Below are 23,992 nucleotides of genomic sequence, written 5' to 3' on the forward strand. Positions count from 1 at the left end.
AAAAAAAAAAAAAAAAAAAAAAAAAAAGCTCCGCAGAATGATCAAAATATGATAGGAAGTTTTTTTCTTCTAAACACGAGAATATGAGCATCCCTAACAATGGAAAACATGTACGAAATTTCGTATTGGAAATGCTGGTCAAACATGTTGGAGATGTGCATTGTGAAATAATGCAAACTAATACTTCTTACAACCGTGATATTTATCCCAACATTGACAAAGGAAATCACTACTGTAATATTTTTTCCATTAGACGAAAACAATCTACGGTAAGTGGCTATGGCTGTTCGGTTAACATACATGCCTCAAATCCCATGGAATATGGATGGCTTTAAATTCAAAATGACTATTAATCATCGGGTTGATTAATGGCGCAATTTTTCACTAGTACAAAATGTACAAGAGAATAGCAATACTTTTCGACAAGCAAATCTCTTTCTCAAGTAAAACAAGGTGTATGCCAATTTCTCAAGTAAAACACGGTGTATGCCAACTTTTGCGGGAGATTTCTTTGAATTGGTGATTTCACCATAAATATCATTTAATTTTTTAATTATATATTTTTTTAATCCAACATGAGTACATGATTATTGATTAAGCTATATAACACTTTTAGGATTGATTTTTTTTTTTTGGTCGGACAAGTTTGAACTTGTTTAGAAACTACTCCTCCAAAATGGGTTGGACCTAGTAATCTACTCCAAGTCTCCTAACTATTATGTGCCATTTCATAAGACCCATCAATATATATTAAATCACATGATTTATTAAATAATTTAAAGATAAAGTTTAGTTACAAAATTGGATGTAGCTTAAGGCTACAATTTTACTTAATAAAATAGACATTATTATATATTTTGAAAATTTAATCGTTGAATTGCATGTTCTTTACACTCTTAATACACATGTAAAATTTTGTGTTAATCGGATATTATTTACTATATGATCTATAAGCTTATATTTTATGTATTATTTTAAATTATAAAAACTTACAATTTAAACAATTTATTGATAACATAGCTATTGATCTTCAATTTTCTAGAAATTTTGTAAGTATAGAGAATATAATAAGAATATGTAATCCAGTGGACTTGCCAAAATTTACCTTCAATAAAAAAAAATATTGAGTGAGGTTGTAGTTTTAGGCTACAACTAATTTTGTAGCTAAATTTTGTCCATAATTTGAACAAGGCATGTGACTATAAGCACTTGGTAATCTTTTGGTTTGGAAAAAAATTTGTCATTCTTTTCTTATATAAAAGAAAAATCGTGAATACAATTTTTACCCCTTCAAAAATTTATGCAAATTCTATATAATTAAATTATAATTGAGATTATATCATTTGACTTAATTATGAAAATTATTAATAATTAAATTATAATTGAGATTATATCATATGACCTAATTAAATAGACTTATTTTCATTATAAACTTATAAAATTAGATTTATAAAACTAGAAAGATGGCAAGCATTTAAAAAAAAAAAAAATTGCAATGGTATTATAATATCCATCTTAAACTCTATGTTCCTTTCTTAATGGGTATAAAGAAAAATGTCATTTTTACTACAAAATGGATAAGTTATATTATCATCAATAAGTTAAAATAATAATTTGAACTTAGAAAGTCCGTGTCTCAAAAAGAGACCACATATATAAGCTTGTTAACAAAAAAAACACTTAAAGTTTAATTTTGCATTATTTTTATAGTCAAGTCTAAACTTAAATGTAATTTGGTTGTTGAATAACTAAATATAAACAAATTTTTTTCCAAATTGAACATGAACGGAATATGTACAAGGTGACTTATTTACAACATGTAATAAGTCCGATATGGGTGGATGTGGGGGGCGAAAATAGAGAGACAAGAGAGAAATTTTAAAATCTAACTGACAACCTTGTTAATAAATAGACCATTATCATAGGTACTGTTTAAAATTTAATAAGTCGGGTGACGTAAATTTTTTAAATAATTTTTAATAATAATTGAGATGTCATATATAATTAGTTTATAATAAAAATGATGCCATGATAACCTCTAATCTTGAATTTTTTTTATCATCAAGTTTAAACTTAAATAGCTTGACTTATTTACAACAAGAAGTCTTTCTCCAAAAAAAAAAAAAAAATACAACAAGAAGTAAGTCTAATCTAACGGGGGTGTAATTAGAGAGAAAAGGAAAAAAAATTAAAATATTACTCACATCAAACTCTAGTATTCATATCAACTCGTGTAAAAATTTCTATTTATTTTAGGATAAGAATCTAATTTTCTTATTTTACAGCATTACTTTTCAAAAACACATACATCAAATTATCTATTTTAAAATTTATTTAAATAAATATTCATTATTCATCCACATAACCACTTATTTAAAAAACCCACATCACTCACATGCACACATCCCAATTGAAAAAGTAAATTGACAAATGAATAAAATATGCATTTTTACACATGAATAGTAGCCATGTAAATTTATACAAGTATTATAGCTGTGGACAAGATATGCATAATTTTAGACAAAATGATATGAGTAATTTTTTGGGGTGATTGGCTAAAATTTTGCATTTATTTCATTTTACATTGACCGAGACAAATTATTTTGAAAGAATAAGGACTAAAATAAAACATTTAAAAGATAATGATTTTTTAAAAAGAATTTGATAGTTGGAGAGGGGGGTTTAAATTACCATTCTCTTAATGACTAATGTGAAAATTTAAATAAAAAAGTAATGTGAATTTTATTTTTTATAGCTAGTCAAAATCTATATATATATTTATATATATATATAATTTGGTTAATAAATGTCCTAAGACACATGTTAAGGATCAATAAATATTTGACTGTGAATTGTAGTGCATGCTTTTAAAAAAAAAAATACACGTTGCACACTCAAATTCATAGGGATTATTATTCTAAAAAAATTGTAGTGATTACTTGCGTTTTTCTTGATATTTGTGTGTAGTTTTATGTTATTTTTTTGAATAATATTTAAAAATATCATTAACTGATATATATATATATATATATATGTATATATGTTCAAAAAGTAATGGTAATGAAAGATAAAAAAAAAAAAAAAAAAACCTTTAGGTCAAAAACAATATAAAAGCTTAACTATAAAGAGCTTTTCTAGCTTGTCAAAAAAGTAAAGTAAAAAAAAAGGCACATCGAATTAATGCTAATGCTCAATGATTTAAGATATCTTGAGCTTTTGAAAGCAGGTAATTGTAATGCATGATCAAGGTAACCCAAATATGACAATGCTACATGTTATCGACAATGCCCATTTTATTTTTACTTTTGTCACTCTCATATAATATTAATTAATAGGAAGAGAGATGCTACGTTTACAATAATTTTATAATATTTTTACAACAAATCACAGGTGGTTAGTTTTATTGGTTCAAATTTGAAACTAACACTGAGATTACTTTTTTGCTCCAACAATAAAAAACTAGTAACAACCTGCCACTTAAAATTTGTTGTAAAAATATTGTAGACATATCATTTCTCTTAATAGGAATTGGGTCATGCACCGTACTCCTTGCCAAAAAGGGGTACGGTACCCCTGAAATCTGAACCCTTCATTTAATATTGTTTTAATCTTGTACGTTGATGTAATTTTAATGGGTTTTGGTTACCGGCTAAACAGGTTTTATATATAAACGAAAAATTATAACATTAATCATACTTTTCTCCTCTCACGTTTGCTTCTCTACCTCTGCCTGTCTCAGTTTGCCTCTCTAAACAAAACCCACAAAATAGCTAAAACCATACAAGAACCAGACAGCCGCACACCCAAAGCCTCAAATCGGCGGCGCTTCTTCTCATCCAATCCAACTCGTCGGCGCTGCTCTCTAATTTCGTCTTTTCCAATCCATCCTCAAATCGGCAGCGCACTTATATCCAATCCAACACTTATATCCAATCCAACTCGGCAGCGCTTCAACTCTTCCCGTACGACTCGACGGCGCTTCTTTCTACCATTCTAAATCGGCGGAACCACCCACAATATTCAGGTTCTCTCTTTGCATATGATTAACGCTGATATGGGTTTATATTATTTCTCTAAACTTTGTGGGTTTATGCTATTATTGTTTTGTTTGGGTTTCGGTTCTTATATATTTGACAAATTAATGTTTACACCGAAGGGCTTGACAGTCCACCATTGATTGCCTGGATCACTACTGCCATGTGAAACGAAATTGTAATAAGGTTGCCAATGCTTTGGCAAAGAAATCTTGGGTTGGGCTAGAACTTCAGGTTTGGGTTGAAGACTTACCTAGGGACATTATCCCCTTTGCTCTGTTTAATGTTCATAGTTTTCTTATGTTTTAATAAAAGCATCGGTTTGTCTCACAGACTGGCTTCTCAAAAAAAAAAAAAAAAAAAACAAATAATCTTTACACTTTTGAGTTTGGAATGCGAAACGTGAAACTTGAGTGAGACGTGGGAACCTTATCCATAAGTTGGGACAAGATTAGATTTGGTTGGTAGTGTGGGGAGGACACGATGCTATGAACCTATGGACTTAGGAGATTATTATTTTTTTTTCAACCACCTTGGCAGTAAGAACACCAATTTTAGTGTTGGTTTGTGCTATATTTTAGAGTTGGTTTCAGGAGCAAATATTTTATCTGGATGATGTTCACCATAAATTGAAGTTGTAATAAAAACAGCCTTCCTAATTAGATCATCTCCTGTATCAAAATTGTGTCCTTCTTTTAGCATTAGTTTCTACTTTCTACTTTCTAGCAGTGTGGCTCTGCATAGAGCCAATTGGTGCCAAAGGCAAGGATTCAAATGGGAATTAGTCAGTAACAAAGCAATCTCTCAACTTGAGTAACAAATAATTGGTCCCCCGGCTCCCAAAGCATTTGTACATTACCGCAGAAGTTGTAGAGCAGCACTGCACCTAGAGAAAGAGAATGTAGCAAGAGACAAAAACCAAAACCCACTTGTTTGTTTGACAAAGATATAGCAACTCTGACACCTTTACCTCAACAACAATTAGAGAGTACAGGGTAAGGTCATTTCCAATTCTGAATAGCAACAACAGACGCTGCACAGATAGTTTCAGGTTCAGCCCAGTGATTACTTTCAAATTAGGATTAGCTAACTATTTTTTTTTTTTAGTCCAGTTACTGTGAAAAATCAGGTTAACATTATTTCTCAATGAGAGTTTATTTTAGCTTTGGTTTTCCTAGATGAGGTGAGGTACTCTAAATCAAGATGATACCGAATAAACGACTAACCATCATGATTGGAAATATTACTTTGTGAATTTAGATCAATGTCATTTTAAGGTGTGGTCTCACCTATAAAAAGGATGAGTGCATAATTACCACCAAAGAAGAAACTACCCTATAGTAAGCACATTTATCAATGCTTTCACTTGCTAGATTAAGACTGGGAATTGGACTGCTATGGTTGAGGATGTCTCATATTGATATATATTTTGAATAAAATTGCATTGTTTATGATTTTCCATTCATGATAAATATTTATTGAGGTTAACCTGCTTCCTTTTTCTGTTTTTGAATCAGGCTTACAAACACATGTTTTAATAAGTGCGTTGAGAAAAGGTACAAAACTTTGTGTTAATTTATTTCCTGCAATTTGCATGAACTTTTCTAAGTTGATTTTGAATTCACCTTTGTACAATCCAGTTAACTTTTTTTACAAAGTTCAATAATTTTTTCTCTATATTAATTAATTGCAGAAAGTACTCATTTGACATCCTTGTGTAAAGAAAATGTATCAAATTGGTCATATTATCATTTATTATTTCAGGTACAAGGAGTCTGAACTAAATATGGGTGAAAATAGTTGCATTGATCGCTGCGTATCAAAATATTGGCATGTAAGTTGACAATCATATTCACATATGGTTTACAGTACTTCCCACAGTATAAACTTTTGATTGATGTACTTTTTTTTGAGGGGGTAGATTAAATTTCTCATTATTATATTACTCTCTTGTCTCTTGTTATAATTTGATTGATATAAAGTCATATCCATGTTATAATTTGCTTGATAAGTTTGTAAATATTTTCAAGCTACTCATAGATATCCTGTATAAGGAGCAATGCAGATGTTTTAAATGTGGACTGACTCTCATCTATTGTCATATTCTTTTGAACTGGATTTTGTTACAAAAAAGACAATATTTCAGTTTCTTCTTACCTTCAACCCCTCCACACCAGAAGTTTCATTTTTCCCCTTGGCCTTTCTTTGAATTTTGTTGTCTTGATGTTTGATTGGATTCTCTCCATCATGTTTCTGGCTTAAGTTTAATTTTTTATCATCCATTACTTCCGTGCTTCCTTCACATTATTTTATTTAGTTTGTCAATGCGTATGTTATACTGATAATTCTGTGCACCATGCCATTAGCTTAGAAATATCTGTATAAGTCTTGCAGCCTTGGTGTTGCTTTAGAAAGGCCTAACCTTATAGACATGTGATTTTCTGTGACATCAGTATTTGAATAGTGTGGGTTGCTTGCTGGTTCTATTTTGTTTTGTGGTAATTTAGTGTATGGAATTGGTATTTCATCACCTATGAATTATGATTTGCGTGCGATTACCATCATGTAATGGAAATAAAAGCAAGCTATTTTGTGTTTTTGCCAGGTGACTAATGTAATCGGCCAGCTGCTAGGTTCAGGTCGGCCCCCAATGTGAAATTAAGGCTATTCTGAAATTTGCTCTACATTAGTTACGTGTTTACCTGGCTGGCTGCCAAAGGTTGATACTGGAATGATTTTTGTTTGTACCAAACTTTATGAGGTGGTTCCATTTTGTTTTTATTTTTAAAAAAGTATTGGCGGCAATTTGAATTTATGCTGCTCCTAGATTTAAGTCATAAAATTGTTAGCTCTTCATAAATGAAATATTATTCTTGGAAAATCATCAGTATTTGTGATGATTCTATAACATGTTGAATTGTTTTTGCTGCTGCTTGTTTCTTGGAAGTTTGCAAATGCTTGAAAGGAATGGAGATGTTAATGCACATTAAGGGCCCACTTCCTTCCTCCACAGAGCTTAAAAAAGTTCTATACGTACATCAGTGCCCTTCCATTTCTGCGCATCTGAAGTTTGTGGTCATTCTAGCTGATCTCATTATGAAAATCCAGACTGAAATGAATGTGCAATTCCTACATGTGTGAGCCTTGAAGCCTACAATTGAATGACTCAAATTGCAAGTTAGGGAATCAAATTGCAAGCCTCTATAAGACATGTCAGACACGAAAACATCAATTAAGCAATTGAGTATGTTTAGATTGGATTCGTAGATTAATGGGATCTGTTTATCCGACTTTGTCTAATTTTCTTTTCAATATAGCAAGGTAACTTGGAGCAACACAGTTTAAGTGCACTGCCTCCTACCCCCACAAAGAAGGAAACGAGAGCTTAAATCTAAGGCAAAAAATTATACGTGTAGCATGTTTCTTGTGGATATAGGACGTTAATTAATGGGGCACCTATTAACAATTTCAAAGCTCATTTCCTGATCATCAGAATTGAAAAGGCAAGAAATTCAACCCTCGAAAAGCCAAATTTTTTTCCATAATGCAAACTCAACTTTCATTCTTACCATCACAATCTGAATATAGCTGAAGCCACAAGACAGCTAAGAAATGTGAAAAAAAAAAATTTAATTACAGAAGCATTTAAAGACTGAGATAATTAAGAACATAGATCAAACGTAAATTGAACATTAATCCTCAGGTGCTGTAGAAACTAATAAGCCAAGGAAAGGAAGAGATGGATAAAGATAGATACAAGGGGTATTTTCGTTTGCTACTTTTTTCTTTTCTTTTGTCCCTAATGCAAGAAGAAGGGGTAAAAAAACCTATACACTATCAGTTTCTGTGTCTTTGTGTTTCCAAGGATGTTCCATCTTTAAGACTTTCCTGTGCATCATTGTCCATCCCAAGGCTGAAGAGGGCAGCTGCTTGAAGATAGAAGGCAGTAGGCCATTCAGAAGCTTACCTGGGCTTGCATTGCATCTCCAAGAGCTTCTTGTGGCATTTCACTCATCAAGTAACACAAGCAGCGTCTGGCAAACACAGTTGGTGATATCATGGTCCCACCATCGACGAACTACAGATTCAAGCAAAGGAGATTCCACGTTAGGATAAATAAAGGAGCAAATTCAACAGTACTCTTCATTTCTATCACACAGATCAAAAGAATTTTAAAGCTTAAATTTGTACAAGGGGCCTATTTTATCTATTTGCTGAAAGAGTGCTTTTTTCTACTTTTTTTAGCAACAATGTTTGGTAACGCAGTTTCAAATGCACCTTTTCAAAGAACAGTAAAAAAATTCACTTTTTATTTTTTTATTTTTATTTTTAAGTACAGCCTTTCAAACAATTTCATTTTCAAAAAACCAAGATATTCCCATAAAAAAAAAAAAAAAAAACAAGATATTTGTGGAAGAAACCAAGATATTTAGGAAATTAATTGGTATATTCAAATATTTGTGAAAGAAACCAAGATAATTTCCACTGATTTTTTTTGTAAACAAGAGTAATTATTGTGGTTGGGCTAATTTCATGGGATGCATTTTTTTTTTTTTTTTTTGGTTTTCTATTTTAGATCTAAATTTTTTAATAACTTCTAAAAAATTACTATTGTCATGAGCGGTTATTAGTAAGTAAAAAAGTGATCTCAATGATAAGCTTAAATGTAAAATTATGGTCAGATGTGATATTGGTTTGGCTTACTGTGATGATTGAAATGCCAATTGTAAGAAAAAAAAAATAGGGTACTACTGAATGTGACAAAAGTATGGTTAGAAGTAATGTTGGTACTGCCCAATGTAATAATGGAACGGTTAAATTTGAGAATAAAAAAATAGGGTACCACTAAATGCGACAAAAATAGAGTCAGCGATGTTGGTACTACTTAGGATCCGTTTGGTTAGAGGAGTAGAAAAGTGAAATGATGAAAAATTAGTGGGAGAATGGAAAAGTGGGAGGATAGAAAAGATTTGGTTTTCTCTCATGTGTGTTTGGTTAGAGGGGTAGAAAAATGGAAGGGTGGAAAACCTTTTTGTTTGGTTGGAAAGAAAAAGGAGAGGATGGAAAATGTAGTTTATATAAATTGACTATTATGTCCTTGTTATATAATAATGAGAAGATGGAGGGGTAGGTGAGTGTAACAAAGTGAGGGTATTTATGTAAATTACATCATCAGCATCTTTTCCTCCCTATTTTCCTCCCAAATAGGGAGGTAAAAAAGTGTGGGCCCGGAGGGATTATTTTCCTCCCCATTTTCTGTCTCTCTTTTTTTCTCTCCTGAATCAAACTGTGGAAAATGCCATTTTCCACCCTATTTTCCGTCAAATATGAGAAAAAAAAAGTAAGGGAACTACCAAATGTGAGAAAAGAACTGTCACATATGATATTGGAACTGCACAATTTGAAAATGAAATCGTCAAATGTGAGAAAAAAGTAACGAAACCACCAAATGTGAGAAAAGAACGGTTACATGTAATGTTAGAACTACAAAATGTGAAGATGAAACCATCATGTGTGAGAAAAAAGTAAATGAACCACCCAATGTGACAAAAGAATTGTCACATGTGATGTTGGAACTGCAAAATGTGAGGATGGAACAGTCAAATGTGAAAAAAAAAAGAAAAAAAAAGAACCACCAAATGTGAGAAAAGAACTATCACATGTGATGTTGTAACTACACAATGTGAGGATGGAATTGTCAAATATGAGAAAAAAGTAAGAGAACCACCCAATGTGACAAAAGAACTATCATATATGATGTTGGAGCTGCACAATGTGAGGATGGAACGGTCAAATGTGAGAAAAAAGTAAGAGAACCATTAAATGTGACAAAAAAAACTGTCACATGTGATGTTGAAATTGTACAATGTGGGGATGAAATTGTCAAGTGTGAAAAAAAAGTAAGAGAATCACCCAATGTGACAAAAGAACTGTCATATGTGATATTGGAACCGTACAATGTGAGGAAAAAAAGTAAGGAAACTACCAAATGTGAGAAAAAAACTGTCACATGTAATGTTGGAACTGTACAATGTGAGGATAAAACCGTCAAATATAAGGAAAAAAATAAGAGAACTATCAAATGTGAGAAAAGAACTGTCACATGTGATATTGGAACTGCACCATGTGAGGATGAAACTATCAAATGTGAAAAAAAAAAAAAAAAGGAACCACCAAATGTGACAAAATAACTAACACATGTGATGTTGAAACTGCACAATATGAGGATGAAACCGTCAAATGTAAGAAAAAAAGTAAGCGAACCACCAAATGTGAGAAAAGAACTGTCACATGTGATATCGAAACTGCACAATATGAGGATGGAACAGTCAAATGTGAAAAAAAGTAAGGGAACCACCAAATGTGAGAAAAGAACTATTACATATGGTGTCGGAACTGCAAAATGTGAAGATGAAACCGTCAAGTGTGAGAAAACAATAAATGAACCACCTAATGTGACAAAAGAATTGTCACATGTGATGTTGGAATTGCACAATGTGAGGATAGAACCCTTAAATGTGAAAAAAAAAAAAAAAAAACCATCAATGTGACAAAAGAACTGTCACATATTATGGTGGAACTGTACAATGTGTGGAATGAACCGTCAAATGTAAGAAAAAAGTAAGGGAACCACCAAATGTGAGAAAAGAACTATTACATGTGATGTTGGAACTGCACAACGTGAGGATGGCACCGTCAAGTGCGAGAAAAAAGTAAGGGAACCACGCAATGTGATAAAAGAACTGTCAAATGTGATGTTGGAATCGCATAATGTGAGGATAGAACCGTCAAATGTGAGAAAAAAAAAAGGAACCACCAAATGTGAGAAAAAAACTATCACATGTGATGTTGAAACTGTACAATGTGAGGATGGAACCGTTAAATGTGAGAAAAAAGTAAGAGAACAACCAAATGTGACAAAAGAACTGTCACATGTGATGTTAGAATTGCACAATGTGAGGATGAAACCGTCAAATGTGAGAAAAAAGTAATGTAACAACCAAATGTGACAAAAGAACTGTTATATGTGATGTTAGAACTGCACAATGTGAGGATAAAACTGTCAAATGTGAAAAAAAGAGAGTAAAGAAACCACCAAATGTGAGAATGAACTGTCAAATGTGATGTTGAAACTGCACAATGTGAAGATGAAATCGTCAAGTGTGAAAAAAAAGTAAGGGAACCACTCAATGTGACAAAAGAATTGTCATATGCGATGTTGAAACCGCACAATGTAAGAATGAAACCATCAAATGTGAGAAAAAAAAAGTAAGAGAACCACCAAATGTGAGAAAAAAACTATCACATGTGATGTTGGAACTGCACAATGTGAGAATGGAATCGTCAAATGTGAGAAAAAAAGTAAAGGAACCACCGAATGTAAGAAAAAAACTATCACATGTGATGTTAGAATTGCACAATGTGAGGATGGAACCGTCAAATATGAAAAAAAAAAGTAAGAGAACCACCAAATGTGAGAAAAGAATTGTCACATGTGATGTTGGAACTGCACAATGTGAGGATAGAACCGTCAAATGTGAAAAAAAAAAGTAACTTGATGTAGCAAGTTACCTACTAGTGGGTATCGTACCCCTCTTTTTTGGGGTACAGTAGAATTACTCTAATTAATAACATGGCTTTTTCTTTAGATTGGGGTGCATTGTGATTGGAAATGGCCAATGGTGCATTTCACACAGCTCTTTCTACAAAAGTTACTATGTGGTGGTTTCTAGTGAGTTTCCTAACACTAACTTTTATAACTTCAAAACAATCAGCTTTCGGTGACCTCCGCAAATCACGCACAGCTGTTGACAACTTTGCTCAATTGTCAACACTAATCATTTCATGGACAAAAGGGGAAATTAAACATAATTTTCAAACAATATAATTAATAAACAATATTTTCAAACAATATTTTAAAAATATAGTTTGAAAATATTGCCGACTAATTATATTGTTTGAAAATTATGGCTAATTTACTATTTTACCCTCATTTCATCAAACTTGGCAAATTCCACTGAAACACCATGCCAAAGAAATGATGGTTTCTTGGAAATCTCTCTCTCTCTCTCTCTCTCTAGCATTTTCCTGGGTGGATTGATACACGTTGAGGAGAAGGAATGGAAATTCCTTTACATACCTGTAAAGAACCTTAAAAATTGTGCTTGATCCTCCTTTCTCTCTGTAAAGAAAAATTCTAGTCACACTGTAAATTTCACCAAAAGAATTCATATACTCTCATAATTTTGTGCTGTGATACTGTGATAGGAGCCAAGTGAGGTCCACCACAATACAAATACTTATGGTATATTTGGATACCACTTACTACTAAAAACTGAAAATTGAAAACTAAAAACACTGTAGTAAAATAATTTTTAAAGAATAATGCTAGAGATACAAACTATTTTACAAAAAGTTTTATAAACTGCTGATTTGGTGAATGATTATTGGTAAATAAAAAAGTGATATTAACGGTCGGTTTAGATGAAAACCAATAAGAAGTTAGCCACATCAACATTTTGTAAAAATATTGTAAAATAGTTTGTACTTGTAGCATTACTCATTTTTAAATGTGTGAATAATGCCGTGAGATCCAGTTTTAAAGAAAAATTTACTAAAATTCGTATTTGCAAGTCTCGTGAATAGTGCACGGGATTCACAGAAAAATCACAGACGCACATTTTTTTCCTTTTCAATGCAATCCAAACATATACTAAGGGGCTGTGAAATTATCAATTACTCTGAAGGAAAAAAAATTAAGGGAATAGATTTGGAAAAAAAAAAAAGGAAAAAAAGAAAGAAAGAAAAAGGACAGAAAATACTATTTATGTATGTGTTTGGAAGTAAAAATGAAAAGAAAGGATAGAAAAAGAAGGAAAAAATAATGCTAAAAAAATTATTTTCTTTTTTATTTTTTGTAAATTATAAAAGAATAATTCATTAGGAAGAATTAAAAATAATTTTAAAAAATATTCAGAACTTTTTTTATACTTTTACGAGGGTATAAGAGTAATCTTGTATAAAAGTTAATCATTTCTTTATTTATTTATTTTTTTTCTTTCAAATCCATAGCTTCCATGCATTTTTCCATTCTATACTTCCTCTCGTCCAATACAACCAAACTTGAGAAAAAGATGTGCCTAAACTTGAACTTGTAAAGCACTGCTCTGAGTTGTGAACGGTGAGACTTCCGTGAGTTCTGAACAAAAGACTAATAAACACATATTAGCAAGAGATCAACCTGACAACCTACATATCCCCAGACCATTTAGTCTTAAGATATCCAACAGTACTCCCCCTGAGTTCTGAACAGTTTGACTAATTGCAGTTTCTCATAAAGACCAAAAAAAAAAAAAAAAAAGAAAAAAGAAAAAAAGAAGGTAACCTTTGATCCATCTGATGAAGGGAGAGATTGAAAAACTTCTTCTCCACGAAACATTGTGTTGTGTTACAGTCCGTTTGGATAGCACTTATTGTTGTTGAAAGTTGATAAAAACTGATTGTTGCTGAAAACACTGGAGCAAAATAATTTTTAAATATGTGAATAGTGTTGTGAGACCCACTTTTAATATTAAATATTACGTGAACAGTGCACGCACAGTACACGCACAGTAAATTTTGTCCCCCAAAATCAACAAGTGCGGCAAAAAAAAAAAAAAGAAAAAAAAGAAAAAAAAAAGGAGAAAACGCACAGAGGAAACGAGCCGCAACTTACCCTCCTATCCAAACCCATACTTAATTTCAAAGAAAGACTGAGAGAGAGAGTAGACTGACACAACTTTTGAGGAGAATATTGTAGTTGCGAAAATTTTCAACCAATTCTTTGCCTCACCAAACACTCATAGAGAGGACAAACAAGTTTGGCATGTTGTAGGAAATTTCCATCCATTCTTTTTTTGACGTTTGAGGAACAGATTGCAGATCACGTGTATGTAAGAAATTTTCTAGAAACCTTCATTACTTTGGCATTGTGTTTCAGTGCTCGGAAATTTGCAACATAAAACTGGCACAACGTTTGAGGAGAACATTGTCGTTGTGGAAATTTCAAACCAATTCTTTGCCCCACCAAACACTCATTAGGGAGGACAAACAAATTTGGCATGATGTAGGAAATTTCCAACCCTTCTTTTTTTGACGTTTGAGGAGCAGATTGTAGATCACACGCATGTAGGAAATTTCCCAGGAACCTTCATTACTTTGGTATTGTGTTTCAGTGCTAAGAAATTTGCAACATAAAACTGGCACAACTTTTGAGGAGAACATTGTAGTTGTAGAAATTTCCAACCAATTCTTTGCCCCACCAAACAGTCATCGAAGAGGACAAACAAGTTTGGCATGGTGTAGGAAATTTCCAACCCTTCTTTTTTTGACGTTTGAGGAGCAGATTGCAGATTACGCGCATGTAGGAAATTTCTCAGAAACCTTCATTACTTGGGCATTGTGTTTTAGTGCTCAGAAATTTGCAACATAAAAGAGGACAGACAACTTCTTATCATATTGCTTTGTGACCACCTTTTTTTCTTTTTGCTGAATATTGTGACCCATTCTTCTTTTTACAATGATTTTCACTAGCTTTTTAAGTGTATTTTACCTTGCTTTTTGACAAGCTATAAAGGTTTTTATTTTATATTACTTTTGGTTTACATTAATTTAATAAAGAATTAAATGCATCTTAACTATTTTTCTTAGGGTAGAGTTCAAGACGAGGTAGCCTTTGACTTGAGGACAATGACCACTCTCAATTTTTTTTTTAAAAAAATATTAGAATATATACTTGAGTTTGCTTGGGATCTACTTATTTTGTTAAAACTGAAAAGTTTTTGCTGAAAGTATTGTAGATAAAGCTTCTAAAAAAAAAGTACTGTAAATAAAGGTGAAAGTTAGCTGAAATAGTACAGTGAGATTCATAATTAATAACAAAAATAAACTAAATAGTAAAAAAAAATTGACTTTTTAATTTGAATAGTAAAATAAACACACTAATTAATAGTAGCTTTTAACTTCAAAGCAATCGGTTTCAGTGCCCTCCGGCACAGCTCTTGACAACTTTGCTCAATTTTCAACACTAATCATATCATCAAACCTAGCAAATTCTCAAACATGAGCACTAAAACACCATGCCACACTAATGAAGGTTTCTTGGAAATTTCCTCTCTCTCTCTCTTTCTCTCTCTCTAGCATTTTGATACAATAAAGAAAATTATTGAGTAGACTGCACCGAGGGGCCTCATAATGAGGTGGGCCCACACGTTGGGAAGAAGGATCAGAAATTTCTTTACACATGCGTAACAATAAAGAACCTCAAAAGTTGTGCTTGTTCCTTCTTTGTCTTTCTATGAAGACAAATTCTAGACACATCGTAAATTTCACCTAAGATTTCGTATACTCTCTCACAATTCTGTGCTGTGAATCGTTGATGGAAGCCAAGTTAGGTTTAGTTCCAGAACAATGAATGAAACGTATAATTTTACACAATTTTGATCATAATTATTTATGTGGTTATTTGTGAGTAGTAAAGGTATAGATTCATATAGACTCCTCATCATATATTTACTACATTGCAAGTTGGGGTTAAAATTATGTGGTATTAGCCACCACAATACAAATATTGTGAAGTGGGTATTAAATTTTCAATTACTCTCTTAAATTAACACTATGGGTATTAAATTTTCAATTACTCTCTTAAATTAACACTATGTTTAAAGGGGGGGAGGGGGGGGGGGGGGGAAGAATAAGGGAATGGGTTTGGAAAAATAAAACGAAAAAAGAGAAAGACAGAAAAGGGACAGAAAATACTCTTTTATGTATGAGTTTCGATGTAAAAATGAAAAGGCAGGAAAGAAAAGGATGGAAAAAAATAATGCTAAAAAATGATTTTTTTTATTATTTTTGTAGGGTCAGTTTTCTTGTAGCCTAAGCCCAAAAGAAATTGGTTATAGGCCCAACGAACCCAGAACAATAAATTTGTAGAGAGTGGGTTGAAGGTTTAGGCGCCGACTGGCGTCTTAGAGGCCTGAACATCTTTTACTTTTATTGAAGAAACCCTTGGAACGATTTACAACTAGGAGATGCTCCTCGGCCATGGGCCGAGGAGGCTTTTTTCTCCAAAAAACCCCCAAAAAGCCTCCCATCTGCATTTTGCTTGTTTCTCTTATATACTACTCTCTTCCTCTTCCTGTTGATCGTTCATTGGCCTCTCCTCTGCCCGCCTGTCCCATCAGAGGTTGTATCTCTGCTCAAGTGGTTCACCCTGATCGATGTAGCCCTGCCCGGGGGTTGCGTCCCCATTAATGCGGCCAGAAGGGTTAGGTGAACGTATTAAGTGCTGAAGTGACAACTGGCTCTGGGTCTGTCCCCCCTCCCCTATAGTTATCCTTAGTATGCCGAGGACGAGGGGATCCTCGGCGCGGATCCAAAGAAGAGTTTGCTCCCCAAATTGGCCTTGGGTAGTCATCCCTCCTCGGACTGGGCCATTTGGGCCTGGCTTGGAGTGGACCGTGGCTGTATGATTTCCTGGCCCCAAAATTTTATTTTTTGTAAATTATAAATTATAAATTCATTTGAAAGAATTAAAAGTAATTTTACAAAATATTCAGAACTTTTTAAAAAAAATATTTTTACGAGGGTATAAGAGTAATCTCACAGAAAAGTTAATCATTTCTTTATTTTTCTTTCAAATCCATAGCTTCCATCCATTTTCTAATTCTCTACTTCCTGTTGTCCAGTACAACCAAACATAATATAAAAGGTTCTAAGAGCATCCCTTATCTAAATTTTTGGATTGTTTGGACATGAACAGTGATATTTAGTTTTTACCTATTTGCTTTTTTAAATATATTTTTCAACCGACTTTCTATCGTTTTTTCTATCTCATTTAAATATTATTTCTTCATTTATTCTTTATTCTTTTTTTATCATCATTTATTCTTCTTATATTCATTCCCAACAATTATATTTTTAATTAAAAGTGTTATATTTATAACATTTTTTGCAATACTTTCACAAGAATCACATCAAAATCTTATGTGAAAAATTGTTACTAGTTCTAATTTGAACTCACTGTTGAAATTATTTTTTTATTTACCAATATTAGCTAATAACAATCTATTACTTAAGATTTATTGTGAAATTATTGTAGTAGTATTTCTTAATTGTCATTTTTTTAATATTATTTTTCCTTTTTTAATTTCATCTATACGTTTCTTTCTTCTTCTTTTTTTCTTTTTTTTCCTTGGTTTTTTCGCCAACACACACGTATCCCACTCCTATCTCTATCTACCATTCTTTTTCTTTTTCTAGTTCATTTCGGATCATTTCTCTCTCTCTCTCTCTCTCTCTCTCTCTCTCTTTTTACTTTTTCTATTTTCTACTTGATTCTAGAACACTCTCTCCCTCTATCTCACACAAACAAATTCTCTCTCATACACACATAGATCACTAGCAGAGAAGTGGAGATCGACGTTCTACACAGATCGTTCAAGAGAGAGTCGTTTCAGCTTTTTTAGACTTCGAGCAAGGGACGGCGAGAAGAGACTAATCAATCTCGGACATCCATGTGCGTGTAAAACTGTGAGATTGCTGGAGATCGGTGTTCTACATGTTTTTTTTTTTTTTTTTGGTTCTGGTTTGATTAATTTTATTTTATTGTTCAGATTTCATTAGGCTTATGAGAAAGATTGTTTTTGTGTTTCAAATCTTTCGATTGGGTTATGTGTTTTTGTTTTGATTGTGGTATGTTTTAGTTTGTAATCGTTGAGATAGAGAAGCACGAGAGAGTGAAGAACGAAAGAGAAAAGGAATGAGAGAGAAATAATTATTTTTTTATTCAACCCGGTATTATTTCAAGGGAGAATATTGTTTAGGGGTGCTACAGTAATTGCTACAGTGTTGTTTACGTGTAGAGAAGCACTGTAGCAATTTTAATCTAAAAAATGGAGATGGAGAAGTTGTTGGAGTGGATTTTTGGGGTGAACAGTGGGGTTTTTTCTTCAAAAAATAGATATAGACAAGCTATTGGTGATGCTCTAATGAGAAGAAGATGTGGCTAAACTTAACATACCCAACACCCCCCTTGGGAAAAATACACCCGTTCCCCTTGAGTTTTGAACAGTGTGACTTTAATTGCGGTTTCTCATAAAAAAACAAAAACAGAGAGGTAATGTTATAATGTATGACCCATCTGAAGAAGGGAGAGATTCAAAACATTGCATCAAATTGTTTTTCTTTTTTCATAAATTATTTTCTTTTCAATTTTTCTTCAGTTCTAATTGAATGTACTTTTTTTTTTCCATGCAGATCTTTTTCGTGATTCAATGGCTTCAAGCTCGTCATCTTGTTCTTCTTCTATTTTTTCTAGCAGCCGATGGACGTATGATGTCTTCTTGAGTTTCAGCGGCGAGGACACCCGCAACACTGCTACGGACTTTATATATTTTGCTTTAAAACAGAATGGCATTTATACTTTTAAGGACGATAAAAACTTGAGAAAGGAAAAACTATTAAACCAGAGCTCTTCAAAGCAATAAAAGAATCTAGATTTGCTGTGGTCATTCTCTCAAAAAATTATGCATCTTCAACTTGGTGCTTAAATGAACTTGTAGAGATCATTGCCTACGAAAAATTGGGAATGACAATTCTACCTATTTTTTACAACGTGGATCCATCTGATGTGCGGAAACAAAAGGGAACTTTTGCACAACCTTTTGATGAATATGAGAAACAATTTGAGGAGAAGGTGGGCACATGGAGAGATGCTTTGAAGCATGTGGCCAATACTGCTGGATATCATGTAGATAATAGGTAATTTTATTTGATATATATTTAGCTGACCCACTGTTATATATGTTACATTTAAACCTTTAGCAGATCTATTTTTATTTAAAATAAATAAATAAATATTAAACCTTTAGCAGTTCTCAATTCTCTTTCAATTTTGTCCTAGCCAATCAATTTACACGTATTTTTTTAGGTAAGCGGAATCCAACACCTAATATCTACCGCATTTTTCATTGGACCTATTTATTGGTCATCACATCTTGCTCTTTCTTCATTGCAGCCCTCTCTCAGAAGTTGTCAAAAGCATCGTGTCATTGATATCACATAACTCAAGTTGTACATTCTCAAAAGTTACAGAGGGCCTGGTAGGAATAGACTCTCAATTGGTGGAATTGGGGTCATGTTTAGCTTTAGGGTTAGACAATGATGTTCGCTTTACAGGAATTTGGGCAATGGGGGGAATGGGCAAGACAACCCTTGCTAGAGTTGCTTATAAGATGGTTTCTGAAGAATTTGAAGCTTGTTGTATTATATATAATGTTAGGGAAAAATGTGAAACAGCTGGCGGTTTACTTTCACTACAAAAATATCTTATTTCTCAAATTTCAAAAGAAACAAATTTGAATATTGAAGATATTTATGATGGAGTTCACATGATCAAGAAAAGGTTAAGTCATAAAAGGATTCTTCTTGTTCTTGATGATGTAAATGATTTAAACCAATTACAAAAGTTAGCTGGGAAACGTGATTGGTTTGGTCGAGGCAGTAGAATTATCATAACAACAAGAGATAAGCACTTGTTAGAGACACATTTACTCGATAAAATATATGAAGTTAAATCATTGAAAAATGAAGATGCTTGTCATCTTTTTCGTTCAAAAGCTTTTAAAAACGAGCTTATCCCATATGAATATTTAGAACTGTCCAAAGGTTTTTTGAATTATGTTGCCGGTCATCCTTTAGCTCTTATCGTTTTGGGTTCATTTTTGTCTAAAAGAAGTGTTGTTGAATGGGAAAATGAGTTCGAGAAGCTCAAAGAACATCCCAAGCCAGATGTTATCCGAGTACTAAAAAAAAGTTATGATGGACTTGAAGGGCCGGAGCAGGAAATATTCAAAGATATTGCATGCTTCTTTAATCACGAGAAGAAAGATTATGTGGTACAAATACTAGAAATTCTTGGCCGCTATCCCCATATTGGATTAAGCATTCTCATTGAGAAATCTCTCTTGAAAATTTCCGAAAATAATGAATTGCGGATGCACGATTTACTAAGAGATATGGGTAGGGATATTGTTCGTCAAGAATCTCGTGATGAGCCTGGGAAGCGCAGTAGACTATGGCATTATGAGGACATTGATAATGTGTTAAAAAACGATACGGTGAGAGGTTATTTACTTCAGCTCATACCATATCTTCTTATTTAGCAAAGTTGAAATATGAATAATTATGCTAATAATATATTTTGCGTTTCACAAATTCCTTTTTTATTATTAGGGAACAGAACATGTTCAAGCCATAGATATGAAGGGAGCCAAGGATAAAAGTATTTATCATGAAGAAAAAGAGGCATGTTGGAGGCCACAAGGGTTAGCTCCATTGGTGACACTTCAGGGGTGGGTCCTAAGCGCTCTATCTTGGCAAGGGTTAGCTCTATTGGTTACTCTTTGGGGATGGGTACAAAAGACTTTATCTTGGCAAGGTTTCACATCATCAAAAAAACCAAAAGGGCTACTTTGGAACCCTAACGCCTTTTTGAAGATGCACAATCTTAAATTTCTGAGAATTCGTAGTATTTCCCTACAACTTGACACTTTACGTTTACCTAATAATTTAAGCTATTTGGAATGCAATGATTATCCTTTAAAATCGTTGCATTCTTTGCCAGCTGGGCTTGTTGCACTTCATTTGCCGCGTAGCAAAATTGAACTACTTTGGGGAGGAATGAAGGTAAGATTGTTAATAAGTATCTTCATACAAACTTGCTTTTAAATTTCAATAAATAGACACTATAAAGTTAATTATTCTAAATTTTTTCTTTTCTTTTATTAGATTTTTGAAAATTTAAAGTCCATCAATATGGATGGCTCCTCGGATCTGATTATTAGCCCTAACTTCAATGGAGTCCAAAATCTTGAGGAATTAGTTCTTGCAAGGTGTTCAAATTTACGCCAGCTTCACCCATCCATTGGAAAACTGAAAAAGCTTAGACTTCTTGATCTAAAAGGGTGCCAAGAACTAACTAATCTTCCAGACAAGTTTGAAATGGAGTCTCTTGTGACTCTTAATCTTACTTATTGCTTAAAAGTCAAGAAAATTCCTGAATTTGTGGGAAACATGGAGCTCTTTCAAGAACTTCTTTTGGAAGGCACTGCTATTATAGAATTACCATCATCAATTGAATGTTTGACTGGCCTTAATACTTTGATCTTGCAGAATTGCAAAAATTTAGTGCGTCTTCCTAACATCATTTGTAGCTTGACATCGCTTTACAATCTTAATCTTTTTGGATGCTCAAAATTTGACAAATTGCCGAAGGACTTGGGGAATATCACAAGTCTAAAGAAGCTTAAGTTGAGTGGAACAGCTATTAAAGAGCTGCCTTCATCAATTGAATTTTTGACTAGCCTTGAAGCATTGATTCTAGAAGATTGCAAAAATTTTGTGCCTCTTCCAAGCACCATTTGTAGTTTGAAATCACTGGTGCTAATGTATCTTTCTAGGTGTCCAAAATTTGTCAACTTGCCGGAGAATATTGGGAATCTCAAACATCTGAGTACGCTTCTTTTGGAAGGAACAGCAATAGAAGTGTTGCCATCATCTATTGGACGTTTGGCTGCCCTTAAGAGATTAAATCTAAAAGATTGCAAAAATCTTGTGTGTCTTCCAAGCACCATTTGTAATTTGAAGAGGGTATATCATCTTGATCTTACTGGATGCTCAAAAATTACCAACTTGCCGGAGAACCTAGGGAATATGGAAAGCCTAGGTGAGTTTTCTTTGGGTGGAACTGCTATAAAAGAGTTACCTTCCTCCACCATTCACCTTAAACAGGTTCTGTTTAGTTTATCTTTCAAGGGATGTCAATTGTCATCATCTTCATTGACTTCTATGCCAAGAAGTCACAATATAGATCTCAGTGACTGCAACCTTTCGGCAATTCCAAGCGGTATCGTCCGCAACCTTTCGGCAATTCCAGGCGGTATTGACTGCATAACGGAGTTTCGGTTTAATTTATTTCTAAGGGGAAATGATTTCGTTTCCCTTCCTGAAAGCATCTCTCAATTCTCTGGACTAGTACGTCTTTACTTGGATGGTTGCAAAAGCCTTCGATCATTACCAAATATTCCCTCAGAAGTTGTATTTATATGCGTAGACAATTGTACCTCACTGGAGACACTACCAGAACTACCAAATGATCTCGACTCATGTTATGATGAATTCACTGTCCAGTGTTTCAACTGCTTCAAATTGGCTTGCAATATTCAAAACTTCAGTAACATGTTTCAGGTATCTCTCCGTCTAATCTCTACGTGCGTTTTATAAATATCACCTACTTGGGAAATTGCGCTAATATTCTTCAGGTATCTATCTCTGTCTCTGTTTTTGTGTGTTGGGTCTTATTTATTTATTTATTTACCCCCCAGATCATGGTTTGTATATTTCAGGGACAAATTAGTCAACTTGAGAAATGTTATATTATTCCTGGAAGAGAAATTCCGAAATGGTTTGAAAAAGTAAACATATGTGATACTTCAGTTGCCCCTCTTTATTATTCGACTTATATTATAAAAAAAAAAAAGGTGAAGATACAAGTGCCTGGGTCTGGGTCAGGGTGTGATGAGTGGAGGGGAATTGTTTTGTGCGTTGTTTTTTTACCCATCGAGCGTCATCAACACGGCCATGAGATTGGAGTGGATGGATGCCAAATGAATTATTCCTTCAATGGACTGTTCACAACTCGCTTTAATTTTAAGTCAGAATATGGTAAAGTTGAATCACATCACCTTTGGCTGCACAGTGTGTCCAAGAACCATTTCCGCCTTCCGAAAACTCCTGGCTGCTCCATTGATAAGAAGGGATTCCATCAAGTTGAGCTTGAAATAGAGACCGAGGGCTTGGAGGTGGAGAAAATTGGGTTTTGTGTGGTATAAAAGCAAGACATTGAAGATCCCAATTGAGATGTGAAATGGAGTATGATGACACTTTCTTCGGTTGGTGATGAAATCTAGGGTTTGAAGATCCCAATCAAAATAAGCGAAGCCCATGATGAGGATGATGGGGAATTCTTTTCTTCACTTCTTTTACCTGTGGCTGTGAGTTATCAACTTTCTTCCTACCATTATAAATCACTTTTCTTTTTTGTGTGCTGCATATGTAATGCTCTGTTTCTTTTTCTTTCCTTTTTTTTTTGGCTAAGCATATGTAATGCTCTGTTAAACTTCTACTAATATTCAAATGCATATTGAGATTTCTTGTCCCTCTGTAACGGTTTTTTTTTGTAATTCTTGTTACTGTCCGACGTATATAATAATGTTTTCTTTTTTCCTTACCGGCATTTGGGTCTGTGGTTCATGCTGAAGAAATTTACAAAAGACACCTTGCCTGCTTCAGATGTTGATTTTGCTCTATGATTTGCACACCTACGTATAATTGAAGTTAGAATAAGAAAAGTAATCAAAAAGTGAATTGAAGTTTGCAAATTTTTTTTTTTTTTTCCTCTTTGGTAGTCAAAGAATGAGAAGTTAATTAATGGGTAACTATTCAATATTTATACTATTCTCGTGTGAGGAGCTAATATTATCCCAAAATATTATAATTTTTCAATGGGATTGTGTTATAATATAGTATGCACCAGGGGGTGGTATGCGGAAACTAGCAACCCCACAGCCAACGTCCAAAACATGAACTACCCTGCAGAACGTAGATCAACTGTCTCACTTCTTAACCTGAATTTACAACAAAATTAAGTGAAGTTTAAATTATGTTACTAAAAACAGGAAAACATTGAGCCTGACACAAAATTCAAAGTAATAAATACAAACACATGTCATGACTCATGACTCTTGTAATTCAGTAAAGTTTAAATGTTTACAATATATGATTTTAAGTCTTAATAGGCCTTGTTAAAAGGTGAACTATTGCGTATTGCTTTTGTTTGTTGTATCAACTAAAGATTCACC

The 23,992-nt window shown here is 33.3% G+C and overlaps 1 protein-coding gene across 26 annotated transcripts in view; it reads left to right on the forward strand.

Annotated features, from left to right (window-relative positions):
- The window catches only part of LOC112032222 (disease resistance protein RUN1), a 68,782-nt gene that overhangs the window by 36,123 nt on the left and 8,667 nt on the right, over positions 1 to 23,992 (forward strand). For 10 of the 26 annotated variants that reach the window (XM_065763112.1, XM_065763110.1, XM_065763107.1 and 7 more), the window contains exons 1-6: positions 17,303 to 17,589; positions 18,330 to 18,833; positions 19,090 to 20,191; positions 20,307 to 20,759; positions 20,862 to 22,319; positions 22,478 to 23,125. The exons of 12 other annotated variants lie outside the window; for them this stretch is intronic. In XM_065763112.1, coding sequence (XP_065619184.1) covers positions 18,661 to 18,833; positions 19,090 to 20,191; positions 20,307 to 20,759; positions 20,862 to 22,319; positions 22,478 to 22,963 — 3,672 coding nt within the window. In that variant the 5' untranslated portion in view covers positions 17,303 to 17,589; positions 18,330 to 18,660 and the 3' untranslated portion in view covers positions 22,964 to 23,125. 4 more of the 26 variants (XM_065763120.1, XM_065763108.1, XM_065763113.1 and 1 more) reach the window with 4 other exon arrangements.

The sequence above is a fragment of the Quercus suber genome, unplaced genomic scaffold, assembly GCF_002906115.3.
Source record: "Quercus suber isolate HL8 unplaced genomic scaffold, Cork oak 2.0 scaffold_492, whole genome shotgun sequence".
Classification (NCBI taxonomy): domain Eukaryota; kingdom Viridiplantae; phylum Streptophyta; class Magnoliopsida; order Fagales; family Fagaceae; genus Quercus; species Quercus suber.